This window comes from Arachis hypogaea, chromosome 7 (assembly GCF_003086295.3).
Source record: "Arachis hypogaea cultivar Tifrunner chromosome 7, arahy.Tifrunner.gnm2.J5K5, whole genome shotgun sequence".
NCBI classification, from domain to species: domain Eukaryota; kingdom Viridiplantae; phylum Streptophyta; class Magnoliopsida; order Fabales; family Fabaceae; genus Arachis; species Arachis hypogaea.
In genome coordinates, this window is record NC_092042.1 from 58765736 (window position 1) to 58780041 (window position 14306).

Consider the following 14306-nt stretch of genomic DNA (forward strand, 5'->3'; position numbering starts at 1 on the left):
CCACACAACTGAATACAAATGGATGTCTTCAAAAATCACATCTATACAAGTTTACTAGGCATGTTGATCCTCAACTAAATTCTCTAATTCCGGCAAAGTTCTGGAGATCGACAGAAATTTCTAATGCACTGTTGCTCCGGACTTGTCTCTAAACAAGATTGTCCCAAACAATAACATGATGTCACTTCACGTATCTCTGAATGCCAATTTCATCGGTCAAAACTAAATGTGCTTTCAGATTCTGAAGCCACGTTAACTTTATGCAGCTTCCTCTATAATCTGTCTTTTTAGGTGTAGTCTCAAATTGGTGCAAGCATTCAGCCTCTAAGGTATCGTAACTACTCATGGTCACGTTATGTGTATAATGAAAAAAAAAATGAATACATTAAATCAAAAAAAGATTCCAGCATTCTCTCTCATTATCACCTGTGCAGGCTAGTGTTTTTACAAGAAATCTCTAGCCAACCTTCCTGTAAAAGATCTTTTCTTAACATCAAGTTTGTTGGTACTGGATAAAAAGGATAACTCCAACAATATCTTTGTCCTCAACGCCGCTTAATTTCCCGGAATTAGTCACCTCAACACCCTTCGATGGTTATACGGGCCTGTCACTAGGGTAGCGTTTGGTGGAGAGACAGAGACGGAAAGACTGAGACTGAGAGACAGAGACTAAGAGACAGGGATTGAAATAAATCTTAGTATTTTGTTTGGTGTAAAATGGGAGACAGGAATTGAAACAAGAATGAAACTCTAATTTAATTTGCACAAAGGATAAAATTGAAATTAATTAATTGAAATGAAAGTATTTTAAGTATAAAATGTTATTAAAGTTTCAGTCTCCATCTCTAAAAATTTCAGTCCCTTGTGTCCCTACTTTTTGGAGGTACTGAAATACTGAAATTTTAGAGACAGAGACACAAATTTTAATATCAGTCTCTAAACTAACAAACACGATACTGAGTCTCAGTCTCTCAGGCTCTGTCTCAGTACCTCAAAACAAGTACTACCTAGAAGATCATTTGTCGGAAGACCAAGAATTATAGCCACATCTTCTAATGTCACAGCATATTCACCAACTAGAAAGTGAAACGTATGTGTGTCCAAGTCTTATCTCTCAATTAGAGTGTTTACCATTAAATATACTAAATATATATTTTCTAATATTTAAATCTATGTCAACAACAATATTAACTAAATTTAGATACCAAAAAAAATATTATCAAAAAATATTAACTACGTTCACGCAACAATATATTTTCTAATATCTAAATCTATGTTAACAATATCTAAATCTATAACATTATTACTATTAATTTCTATTAAATCGTAAAATTAAAAAAATAATTACTTAGGTAATTAAGATTATTGAAATAATTAACAATATGAAATCAAGACTATCAATATTTTTTATTTTGTGTCTCTTTGACATTGTGTTTTTTTTTTTTCACGGACTGGAGCTTCACCAGGAAGGAGTTAATGGAGGAAAAGAGAGAGATTTTTGGTAGCTTGGTGAGTTATATGCGCAATAGGTAGGGTTGGTCCGATTTATGTACCCTAATTAGATTATTTAATATTTTTTTTTCACAAAATAGATAGTCTGATTTATTTGTGTTCTCGACTTATCGCTGCTCCACAACAACGTTAAATACGCAGCACTCTAATAACGCTGCATTACACTTTTCCCGTCTCCGTTACAAAATTAGAAAATGAGCAAACGCAACCTAAGTGGGAATTTTGGTTTTTCAAGGTAGTGGGAAATGGGCTTTTGCCAAAAACATTGTGGAAAAAAGCCCCCAAAGCAGCAAAAGAGAGAGAGAGGGGGGGGGGGACTTAGGAATTTTGTTTTTTCAAGGTAGTGGGAAATGGGCTTTTGCCAAAAACATTGTGGAAAAAAGCCCCCAAAGCAGCAAAAGAGAGAGAGAGGGGGGGGGGGGGGGGAAAGAAAAAAAAAAATAGAAGAAGAAAAGGTCAGAGACAGCACGTGCAGTACACATGGTACCACTAAACTTGGTTTCACAGGTAAACACTGAACACAACAATTGCGACACTTCCAAAGCCTCCAACTCCTTTCAGCGTCTACTCCTTGCAACTCAGCTTCGTTCTCATCGACCCCAACCACCCCTTTCTCTCTTACTTAACCCACATTGCTGCTTCAAAGTTTTCATCTTTATCCCACATTGGCGTTTCTACTTCCCAAAAGGTAATGCTAACACTCCATCTTCTCTCTCTGGTTAGTCTCATCTAAGTTGTTGAATTACTGGTTTTTCACGTGAAAAGTTTATGTGGGGTTTAGTGGAAATGAAGATTTTTTTTCATTCCTGTGGGATTCATGACACCGTTGATGGATTTATCTTTCGTTAAAGAATATGGGCTGAAATTTTGGTTTTTATTTTATTTTATATCACGGATTCATGTGCATTTTGCCGTATTCTGTATTCAGTTAAGCTTTGTTTGTATGCGAAGATCCCAGAAACAATTTATGTTACTGATTGATGAAAACTAAGTTTTCTTTATGCAGTTCTCATACCTGTGTAAAGAGATATATAGATTGCTAGTTTTATGAGAGTGCTAAAAGGGTTTTAACTTTCATTAGATAGATGTTTGAAATAAAATCGCAAGTTGATTGTAATTAAAGATACTCTGCTATCGTTTTTCTTGGTTTTGACCCTGAGATACTATCCGAGCTTAATATTGCCCCATTGAGGAAGCTGGTTTCTCAAGATTTAGAATGTTTTGTTGCATCGGTTCAAGCTTTTTTGGTTAATAGCAATTTTTAAAGTGAGGTTTGTAAAATTCCAAAAGGTAATGGTGAACTATTGAATCAGGGCATTTGGTTTGTGATTTCATTTTCTATTTTTGGGAAAAGAGAAGACGAGAAAAACAATAAAATCCTGATTTATCTTTTTTTTTCCCCGTAAAATTCTGAAAACAGAAAATGAAAATGCAAACCAAACGCACCAAATTTTGCATGTTCATTTTTTGTGACCTCTAGAATCTGGACAGATTTAAGTCATTTAACCATCCATGTAAGCAATAAATGATTTATTTTAAATAGTGTTTTGCCCCCCTGTATTGAGCAAATTCCCTGTTATATATAGGATCTCTTTTGCCATACTGCACTCATTGAAAATGGCAACAACACCGTTTTCTGGCCTGCAAACGGCAATGTCAAGGTCATGTATTCCTTCATCACAAAGGTCAAGCATTATGGCTATTTCTGGAAAGTCCATGGTGGGATCATGGAACAAACTTGCAAGTGTGTGTCATGTTTCATCTGTGCAACCTTTCCAGCGGGTGTTTACATCATCTACCATAAAATTTGAAAGAATTGTTACAAAGGCAATGTCTGATTCTAGTCAAAAGAGTTCAGTTTCAGGATTACCAATTGACTTGAAAGGTTATTGTTCTGTTTTATCTGAATTTCCTTGCAAATATTTCACCAACTTTTTTTTTTTTTTTTTACAAAATGATGTTTTTATGAATATTTAGTGTTATCATAAATTTTCTGTCATAGAACAGTTTATGCTCTACCTACTAAAGCATTCTATGTAGGTAAAAGGGCTTTTATTGCCGGTGTGGCTGATGACAACGGATATGGATGGGCAATTGCAAAATCTCTCGCTGCAGCAGGAGCTCAAATTTTAGTCGGCACATGGGTACCTGTAAGTATTTATTTCTTTTGGATAAAAATAGGTAACTATTGGTCAGCATGACAATTGACTACTGTCTGCAGGCTTTTGGATCTGCACATAAATTTCCAGTCCTTTTGTAGTGAAAACACCTATTAACTGTGAACCTTTTCTGCAGGCTTTGAATATTTTTGAGTCAAGCTTGCGACGTGGAAAATTTGATGAGTCACGCGTGTATGATGTTAAACGTTGCTATTATTTCTTTTGTTTGTTCGACTATGTATTATGTCTGATGAGGAATCCTGTTTTACAGGTTACCAGATGGTTCATTGATGGAGATCACTAAAGTTTATCCTTTGGATGCCGTCTTTGACAATCCTGAGGATGTACCAGAAGATGTAAATAAGAGTTCCCTGCTTTTTACAAAGATGCGAACTGCATGCAAGTGATCATTTACATCATTATAATGATTTATTTATTTTTTGAAAATTGTGTAGATAAAAACAAACAAGCGATATGCTGGATCCAGTAAATGGACAGTTCAGGTATATATGCACTTTTTGTTTTGCATGGTTAAAACCTGAAGTGATATCATCTTAGTTACTTATATTTCTTTTTTTTTCTTTTTTTTTCTTTTTTTTTTTTGCGGATGCATCTCAGACTAGCCCTGTTACATCTCTTATTCGTTGTGATATTTTTCAGGAAGTTGCTGAATCTGTTAAAGAAGACTTCGGCACCATAGACATCCTTGTCCATTCACTTGCAAATGGACCTGAGGTATTGTAAATTTAGTGATAAGCAATCGAGTTTTTTATGTGGTTATGATCTGGCTTTAATAAGTGGTCAACCCTGTTATAGGTGACTAAACCACTGTTGGAGACATCACGGAACGGGTATCTTGCTGCTTTATCGGCATCTAGTTACTCCTATGTTTCTTTACTCAAGCATTTTCTTCCAATCATGAACCCAGGCACGAACCTTTTCTAAGATGGCTTCCACTAAATCACACCTTTGATTGGTTTGTCATTGTATCTTACCTTTCTATTTCTGTTTAGGTGGATCTTCAATTTCTCTGACATACATCGCTTCCGAGAAGATCATTCCAGGGTATGTTGATTATGCTTTCTAAGGCCTGTATTATTCTAAGTTTCATATAAATAGACTGACTTTACTGAACAAAAATTATAAACAGGTATGGTGGTGGTATGAGTTCTGCTAAGGCTGCACTAGAAAGTGACACTCGAGTAAACTTTTAACTTTTCTTCAAACTCTACCATATCATAGGCTGACTTTGATGCATGCCATTCTTGGTTTTTAGTTTCTCCCCACTGATGGATGCCTAAAATTGTCATATTTTATACTTTTCCAGGTGCTCGCTTTTGAAGCTGGGAGAAAGCGCAAGATTAGAGTCAATACTATTTCTGCTGGTATAATGGATTCTTGATTTGTCTTTCTATCTAAATTAGTCAATAGTTAATAAATTGATTAAAGGTCCTCCTTAAGTATAATTTCTTGGCGTGGAAAATTCTGCTTTTCTGGTGTAATTTATTTTTTGAAATCTTTTGCTTTATGTCTTTCGCAATTTCCTTTTTCTGATTCACATATTGACATAATGATGCTGCCTCTAGGTCCGCTGAGAAGCCGTGCTGCAAAAGCAATTGGATTCATCGATATGATGATTGATTACTCAATCGCCAATGCACCTCTACAGAAAGAACTATCCGCAGGTAATATTTCTATCAGAATCCTTCCTTGTCATATATCTTGCCGATTTTTTCCCACCTTCAATGTGATTATTTGCTCATCTGAGTTAAAACTCCATGTCACAGACGAGGTTGGTAACTCGGCAGCCTTCTTGGCGTCACCACTGGCATCTGCGATAACTGGTACTGTTCTATATGTTGACAACGGTCTCAATGCTATGGGGGTTGGAGTTGACAGTCCAGTATTTAAAGACCTTGACATTCCCAAGGACCAGCATTAGGTCATCGCTGCCACATAAAAAACGAGCGTCGCTTGAATTAGCATAGCAATGATGTTAGTTTGGTTTTATTGTTGCCATTCCCGAAATGCAGCGTCAACCTTGAGAATTTGATTTGCCTTTTGTAGGCTATTTTTCATAGGCTTTTTTGCTTTGTGACTTTAGTCCTTGTTATCTACAATTGCTCGGAAGTGCAGGTCATATGAGGATGATGGAAAGAATGTTGACATCGATTTATGATCTAACTGGAACCTATCCTGGGAAATACAAATAAATTACTATGATTAGCAGTTTATCTGATATTTATGAAAAAATCAACATTTGTTTCTTTTGAAAGTATATAAGGGAAAAACTTCGATGAAGTTGTTTAGGTTCGTTCTATCCATTTTGCAAATCAAGTAATGACATGTAGACATTTTTTCTCGATATAAATGTATGTTTTTAATTTCTAAAATACTCTCATATCTACGATGAAACCCACTCGTCAACCTTGATTTGATCATTAGTTGAAATGGATCTAAAACACTTGACACAAGTATAGTCCCTGTATAGGTTCCACCCGTGTGCCGATTAAACAAGTATGCATATAGAGAGATGTTAGCGAACTTTTAGAATTTTACTGTTTTTGTCCATTACTTTTAGCATTAATTCAATTCTTTTAATCTATTAATCCAACGTATTTTAAACCACAACTTTAAACATTAATAGTTAATTATTGGTTAAAAATAATAAATTTTGATTGTCTTCTATTATTTTTCTTTTATTATATATATATATATATATATACCAAATGGTCCGAAGCGGATCAAGGAGGGAGAGGGGAAGGAGGCGTAATAGAAAATGTAGTTATGTATGATGCGGAAAATAAAAATGTAGAGACAAGGAAGTAAATATGAAGTTGGATGCGGCGGTAGTCCACATGCATATGCAAGTTAGTATGAAGTTAGATGTGGCGGTAGTCCGCACACATATGCAGATGCAATAAGCTTAAATGAAAACACGAAATTGAAGAATTGGAAAATCTTTATTGAATTGGATATATGATTGAAAAGAAGAAGGGGGAAGAAGAAGAGTTGGAGAGCTTAAAAGGGAACTCTCTGACCTTCTCTCTCTAACTTCTCTCTATGATTGTGTAAATGAAAGGGTACCTCACAATGAGAATGAGGTCTCCTTTTATAAGCAAAGATTTTACTGTTTCTACAGTACAGGTAAACACGATCTAGACTATAGCCACAGTACCGGTTTCAAATAGTTCTGGTGATTATTACAATTTTTTAATTATCAGCTAGGCAAACCTCGAAACAGTCTTCATTAACTTGACTGTCTTGACCTTCGTCATCACTTTCTTCTTTAGATGAGGACTTGTCATCTTCTTGAAGCAAGTGAAGGATCTGTTGAAGCTTCCCTTTGATTGATTCCTTCGATTGTGAGGCTGCAAGGGCTGCCTGGATTTGTGCCTTTTGATTGAGAAACAAGGCCGTTTCTAGATCTGAGATCTTCTAACTCTTGGGATTGGTTTTGAACCATTCTCTGATCTTTTCTGGATAGGCCATTGAAGAATCAAATTGAGACCACCATTTGACATAAGCATGCCTTTGTAAGATTGGGAATGCTTTAGGATGGTCCGGTTTTGTATATTGGTATCGCCATGAGAAAACCCAGGACAATGAAAAAATTGAGAAAAATTTTAACATTACAGGAACGCATGTTTCCTGAATGTCAAATTTTGATTGAAATAGTTTATACCCTTCATCGGTAGGTGAGGATAGGATTTATGGAATTGGTCCAAAGGAGTCCCACCATTGGTAGAACCAATTTGGAAAAACATAGTTTGAATTTCTTTTAAAATAAATTAACCATGAATGTCTGTACTGAGTATTTTGAAACCAAAATACTTTAGTCCAGGCTTCCATGTAGTCCCAATAATTAAAACCTATTGGGTCATAGTTTTGAGAAAACTTTTGATTTTTGTTTAGATTGTTCCCAAATTGTTTTGGGTCATGACTTTGAGGATTTGGATTGTAGAATGGGTTATGAGTTCAGGATTGATTTTGTCCTTATAGTGTTTAATAGATATTGAGTCAGTATCTATTAAAATGAACTCATAAAACTGGCAAGTTTTATTGGGTGAGATTGGTTTGAAATGGAATCCGGTAGGAAAGATTTTTGGGATAACTTTGTTTGGTGATTCGTCCCAAAATCCAGGCTCCATTTGGATAATATTTAAACTTTTGTTTGTGGGGATATAATTGGTGTGGGCCTTTTGTGTTTTTGTTGTGATTGAGGATGTTTGTAGTGTTAGAGCTATGACTTTTTCTTTTGGTTTATGTGTGATTATTTTTTGTTTGGCTGCTTGGGATATGAGTTGGGTCAGGTCAATTTCTTCATCTGACTCACTGCATATATCAGCCCACGATTTTTTTTTGATTTTGGTGACACCTTGGTCTTGTAAGGCCATAAGGGTTTGGATTGGGAAGGCGTAATTTGCCTTGGTTTGTTTGGCTTGATTGGTAGCTGGTTCAATAGATTGTTGGGTTGATTTTTTGGAGGGTTGTTGGGTAGAAGACTCAGATTTATGAACAGATTGAGATTGCCTGGATGGCCCTGAAAGGGCTAAGCGAATGCTTTTGCATATGCCTCTTAAAGAGGCGATAATTGCCTTTTTAGGCATCCTGATCTTGCTTGATTTCTTGCAAATATTCATGTGTGAGAAAGTTAGGGAGAGAGTTTGAGTTGCCCTTGATGTGCCCAATTTCAAAATCAAAAGCGCTTAAGATAGCTTGCCATCTGGCGAAAGTTTGTTTTGATGCAAGATTTTTAACATCTTTTTGTAAGACTTTTTTGACCGATTTGCAATCAACTCGGATTAAAAATTTTTGATTGAGTAAATCAGATTGAAATTTTGTGATGCACAAAACTATGACTACAATTTCTTTTTTGATTGTGGAATAGATTTGTTGAGTAGGATTCCAATGTTTTGATGTGAATGCAATAATACACTCTTTATCATGCAATTTCTGCTTTAAGATACCACCATATCCTAAATCAGACGCATATGTTTCAATGATTTTGAATGCATGAGGAACAGGTAGGTAAAGACAAGGAAGATTGCGAACTTTGGTTTTAAGAAAACTGATGATTTCAGAATGTTTGTCAGTCCAGGGTGGAGGATTTTTCTTAAGCCTGTCATGAAGAGGCTTAATAAGATTACTAAGATTTGGAATGAAATATGAGACATAATTAAGACATCCTAGGAACCTCTGGAGCTGAGGTTTGTCAATGATATAATCTGGAAACTTTTCTGCAAACAAAATTGATCGTTCAATTAGGGTTATTGTTCCTTGGGAAATCATATGACCAAGAAAATGGATTTTTGTTTGAAAAAGGACAATTTTTGATTTGGAAACAGCAATTCTATTTTTCTGGATGGTGTACATAAAAGTTTTAACATGTTTGAAGTGTTCTTCTAAAGTTTGAGAAAAGATTAAGACATCATCTATATAAACAATTGCAAAGTTTGAATATGGGTTGAAAATGTCATTCATGATTTTTTGAAATTCAGAAGGAGCATTTTTCAGACCAAAAGGCATTACATTCCATTCATATTGACCGAATGAAACTGTAAATGCAGTTTTATATCTGTCAGATTCTTCGATTTGGATTTGCCAAAAATCAGATTTTATATCAAATTTTGAGAAGTTATTTGCTGAGTTTAGCCTATTAAGCAAATCCTTTTTGTTTGGAATAGGATAACGAATCCATTGTAAAGCTTGATTTAAAGGTTTGTAATTGATGACAAGCCTGGGAGTACCTCGTTCTATCTTAGCTTGCTTGTTGACATAAAAAGTTGAGCAAGACCAAGGACTTTTAATAGGACGAATTAATCCTTTGTTCAAAAGATCTTTAATCTCCTTTTGACAATACTGCAAAAGCTGCTCATTCATTTGAATGGGGCGAGCTTTTGTAGGGATTTGTGATTCATTGAAATATTTTTCATAAAGAAGATCAACAATATGTTCTTTCCTTTTCTAGAAGGCATGAGGCACATCTGAACAGATAGAATTTTCAATTTGGTTTAAAAGACTTTTGATTTTATCTTGAACCCTTGGTTGGGAAAGTTGGGATTCAAAGGTTTTGAAAAAGATTTCTTCTTTAAAAAATCAAATCTGTTTGGTTTTGGATTCAATTTGGTTTAAAACTTTCTGGGTTGGTGAGTCTAGAAATTCAAAGAAAGTTTCCTATCTACCCACATAAGAGGTAATTCTAGAAAAATCTGCTAGGTATGGAAACAAAAGTATTATAAAAGGTGTCCCCAAGACTACATCATTTTTGATATCTTTTGCTATGATGAAATTAGTACGAATCCTAAGATTACCCTTTTCAACAAAAGTATCGGTTAATTTAAAATTGATTTTTAGTCTTTCACCCGTTATCGAGCTAAGACGTTCAGTAGATTTTTCAAAATACTTTGTGGGGATCAGACCTTCTTTAATACAATTTGAATCTACACCTGTGTCAAAGAGTGCTATGGTTTCGAGGACAAAATCTTTGACGACAATTCTGATATTAACACGGAATTTCATAAAAGAGAATATATTTATTAATCTCAGATTTCTTTTCCATTGTTGTCGTCAGAATTTTCATTTTCTTGGATTTTAGAAAACTCAGGTTGGTTTTTAAGAGAGTCAAGTTCTCCATCATCAGACTCTTCACCTTTCATTAATTGCGAGAGAATGAGCTGATGATTGTCTTGATTTTTCTTGATTTCGTGGATTTCTTTCTTAAGGTTGTTAACCTCAGTCTGAAAATCCTGAATGGTTATAGGACAAATAACTTGTTTTTCTAGTTTTTTGAAAATGGGCTTGACATCGTATTTATTGCTAAGGACAGGATTTTTGGGTTTCTTTTCTTTTTGTAAAGATTTTCTTAATTTTAAAAGAAAGTCTTTCTTTTGTTCTGGATCACCAATAGCCTCTATAGCGTCAAATAAGAGATCTTGATCTTTAGATAAAACACTAATTTTCTTGACATCAAAATATGAGGATGAATCAATATCATAAAGTTGGATATTATTGATATCATTCGGGGATTCCTGTCCAGAATCATCATCTGAACTTTCAATTAAAAGATTGTTAATCTGTTCCTTAATTTGAGGATCAAGGTTCAGATTATTAATCTTTCCTTTTAACCTATAGTATTTGCTAACATGTCCTGGTTTTTTACATGTATAGCAAATAATGGGATTTTTCTGGGGATACTTTTGGAAATTTTTTTGGAAGCCTTTTTCATTCTTGGGTCTTTGAAAACTTTTTCTGGATCTTCTGAAATTCTTTTCAGGATTGGGTTTAAAAACTTTTCGATTAGATGGTCTTTTAGATTTCCTTGGATGACAAGCAGGAAGACCAAATTGTTCACAGAAAGTCCCCAAATCAATACGATTTTGTGTTTTCTCACGGGCAAGTTGTCGTTGGATTTTATCATATTGACAGATCTTTAAAGCAACTTTTTGGATGAAGGAGATAATTTGGCCATAACTTAACGCATCATAGGGAATTATCCCATCTGGAGTTAAGCTACGAATTTTGTCCCTTACTTTATCTCCCAGGAATTTGGGAAGTCTGGCTAGGAATTTTTCCTTCCAGAAAGGTTGTTAACTGTCTTCTCTGCTATAGACCCTAGTAAGAAAGGTGTCCTTGTAACATCTAAAGTCCAAAAAAGTTTTGCATCTGAGATTGGAAAGTAATTCAGCAGAACAATCTTTCCAAAGAGATGGGTCACCTATGAAATGGCTTCCTATAGTAAAGATTAAGGTGTTAACAGCATTAGGAATAAGTTCGTTTTCATCTCCAAGTATGGGTTCATTTTGATCATTAACCTTTATAGCAGAAAAGATTGATTGTTTTTGGTAATTGATGAGCGGATAATTTATACGCTTTTTGGCATTATTTTTAGGTAGTTTTTAGTAGGATCTAGCTACTTTTAGGGATGTTTTTATTAGTTTTTATATAAAATTCACATTTCTGGACTTTACTATGAGTTTGTGTGTTTTTCTGTGATTTCAAGTATTTTCTGGCTGAAATTGAGGGACCTGAGCAAAACTCTGATAGAAGGCTGACAAAGGACTACTGATGCTGTTGGATTCTGACCTCCCTGCATTCGAAATAGATTTTCTGGAGCTACAGAACTTCAAATGGCGCACTCTCAACGGTGTTGGAAAGTAGACATTTAGAGCTTTCCAGAAATATATAATAGTCCATACTTTATTCTAGATTTGACGATGTAAACTGGCGCTTAATGCCAGTTCCATGCTGCATTCTGGAGTCAAACGCCAGAAACACGTCACGAACCAGAGTTGAACGCCAAAAACACGTTACAACTTGGCGTTCAACTCCAAAAGAAGCCTCAACTCGTGTAAAGATCAAGCTCAGCCCAAACACACACCAAGTGGGCCCTGAAAGTGGATTTATGCATCAATTACTCACTTTTGTAAACCCTAGTAGCTAGTTGAGTATAAATAGAACTTTTTACTAGTGTATTAGTGTCTTTGATTGTAAGGTCTTTTGACCATTCGATCTTCTGATCACGTTTGGGGGCTGGCCATTTGGCCATGCTTGAACCTTCATCACTTATGTATTTTCAACGGTGGAGTTTCTACACACCATAGATTAAGGGTGTGGAGCTCTGCTGTACCTCAAGTTTTAATGCAATTACTACTATTTTCTATTCAATTCAGCTATTCCTGTTCTAAGATATTCGTTGCACTTCAACATGATGAATGTGATGATCTGTGATACTCATCATCATTGTCACCTATGAACACGTGACTGACAACCACTTCCGTTCTACCTCAGACCGGGCGCATATTTCTTGGATTCCTTAATCAGAATCTTCGTGGTATAAGCTAGATTGATGGCGGCATTCATGAGAATCCGGAAAGTCTAAACCTTGTCTGTGATATTCCGAGTAGGATTCAGGGATTGAATGACTGTGACGATCTTCAAACTCGCGATTGTTGGGCGTGATGACAAACGCAAAAGAATCAAGGGATTCTATTCCAACATGATCGAGAATCGACAGATGATTAGTCGTGCCGTGACAGAGCATTTGGACCTTTTTCACTGAGAGGATGGGATGTAGCCACTGACAACGGTGATGCCCTACATACAGCTTGCCATGGAAAGGAATAAGAAGGATTGAAGGAAGGCAGTAGGAAAGCAGAGATCCAACAGGGACAAGCATCTCCATAGACTTATCTGAAATTCCCACCATTGAATTACATGAGTAACTCTATCTTTATTTTCTGCTTTATTTATTATTCGAAAACTCCATAACATTTATTATCCGCCTAACTGAGAATTTCAAGATGACCATAACTTGCTTCATACCAACAATCTCTGTGGGATCGACCCTTACTCACGTAAGGTATTACTTGGACGACCCAGTGCACTTGCTGGTTAGTTGTGCGGAGTTGTGACTAAGTGTGATTCACGTTTGAGAGCGCTACCAAGATTTTGGGCCCATTGTTGATGATCACAATTTCATGCACCAAGTTTTTGGCGCCGTTGCCGGGGATTGTTCGAGTTTGGACAACTGACGGTTCATCTTGTTGCTCAGATTAGGTAATTTTCTTTTCATTTATTTTCAAAAAATTTTTTTTTTCTCAAAAATATTTTTCAAAATTCTCCCTCTATTTTCGAAAAATCCTTCAGAGTTTTTAAGAATGAATTCTAGAATTTCAAAATGGTATGCTGAAGCTTGGCTGGCCATCAAGCTTTAGACTAACCTGGTATGATTCCTGGGATTTTGATTGAGGACTTTGAATTATTACTTCCTTTTTCCTATATGTTTTTCGAAAAATATAAAATAAAATCCAAAAAAATAATAAAATTATAAAAATAAAAAATATTTTTGTTTTTCTTGTTTGAGTCTTGTGTCATGTTTTAAGTTTGGTGTCAATTGCATATTTATTTTGTTCTTGCAATTTTCGAAAATTCATGCATTCATAGTGTTCTTCATGATCTTCAAGTTGTTCTTGGTAAGTCTTCTTGTTTGATCTTGATGTTTTCTTGTTTTGTGTCTTTTATTGTTTTTCATGTGCATCTTTGCATTCATATTGTCTAAGCATTAAAGATTTCTAAACTTGGTATCTTGCATGTTTTCTTTGCATAAAAAAATTTTCAAAAATATGTTCATGGTGTTCATCATAATCTTCAAAGTGTTCTTAGTGTTCATCTTGACATTCATAGTATTCTTGCATGCATCATGTGTTTTGATTCATAATTTTCATGTTGTGAGCCATTTTTATGTTTTTCTCTCTCATAATTAAAAATTCAAAAATAAAAAATATCTTTTCCTTAATTTTCTCATAATTTTCGAAAATTTGAGTTGACTTAGTCAAAAATTTTTAAAAATTAGTTGTTTCTTACAAGTCAAGTCAAATTTTCAATTTTAAAAATCTTATCTTTTCAAAACTTTTTCAAAAATCAAATCTTTTTCATTTTTTCTTACTAATTTTCGAAAATTTCTTTTTTAAAAAAATATTTTTCAAAAATATTTTTCTTAGTTTTATCTTTATTTTCGAAAATTATGCTAACAATTAATGTGATTGATTCAAAAATTTGAAGTTTGTTACTTTCTTGTTAAGAAAGGATTCAATCTTTAAATTCTAGAATCTTATCTTTTAGTTTTTTGTTAGT

General features: G+C 34.7%; 1 protein-coding gene across 1 annotated transcript; it reads left to right on the forward strand.

Annotated features, from left to right (window-relative positions):
• Positions 1-1992: 1992 nt before the first annotated feature.
• On the forward strand, positions 1993-6079 carry LOC112703179 (enoyl-[acyl-carrier-protein] reductase [NADH], chloroplastic). The gene is made up of 13 exons (XM_025754516.3): positions 1993-2200; positions 3099-3397; positions 3553-3662; positions 3808-3863; positions 3943-4027; positions 4127-4174; positions 4332-4406; positions 4488-4599; positions 4685-4736; positions 4822-4873; positions 4999-5056; positions 5258-5356; positions 5459-6079. The coding sequence occupies exons 2-13, from the start codon at positions 3130-3132 to the stop codon at positions 5611-5613; spliced, it is 1170 nt and encodes a 389-aa protein (XP_025610301.1). The 5' UTR covers positions 1993-2200; positions 3099-3129; the 3' UTR covers positions 5614-6079.
• Positions 6080-14306: the final 8227 nt, after the last annotated feature.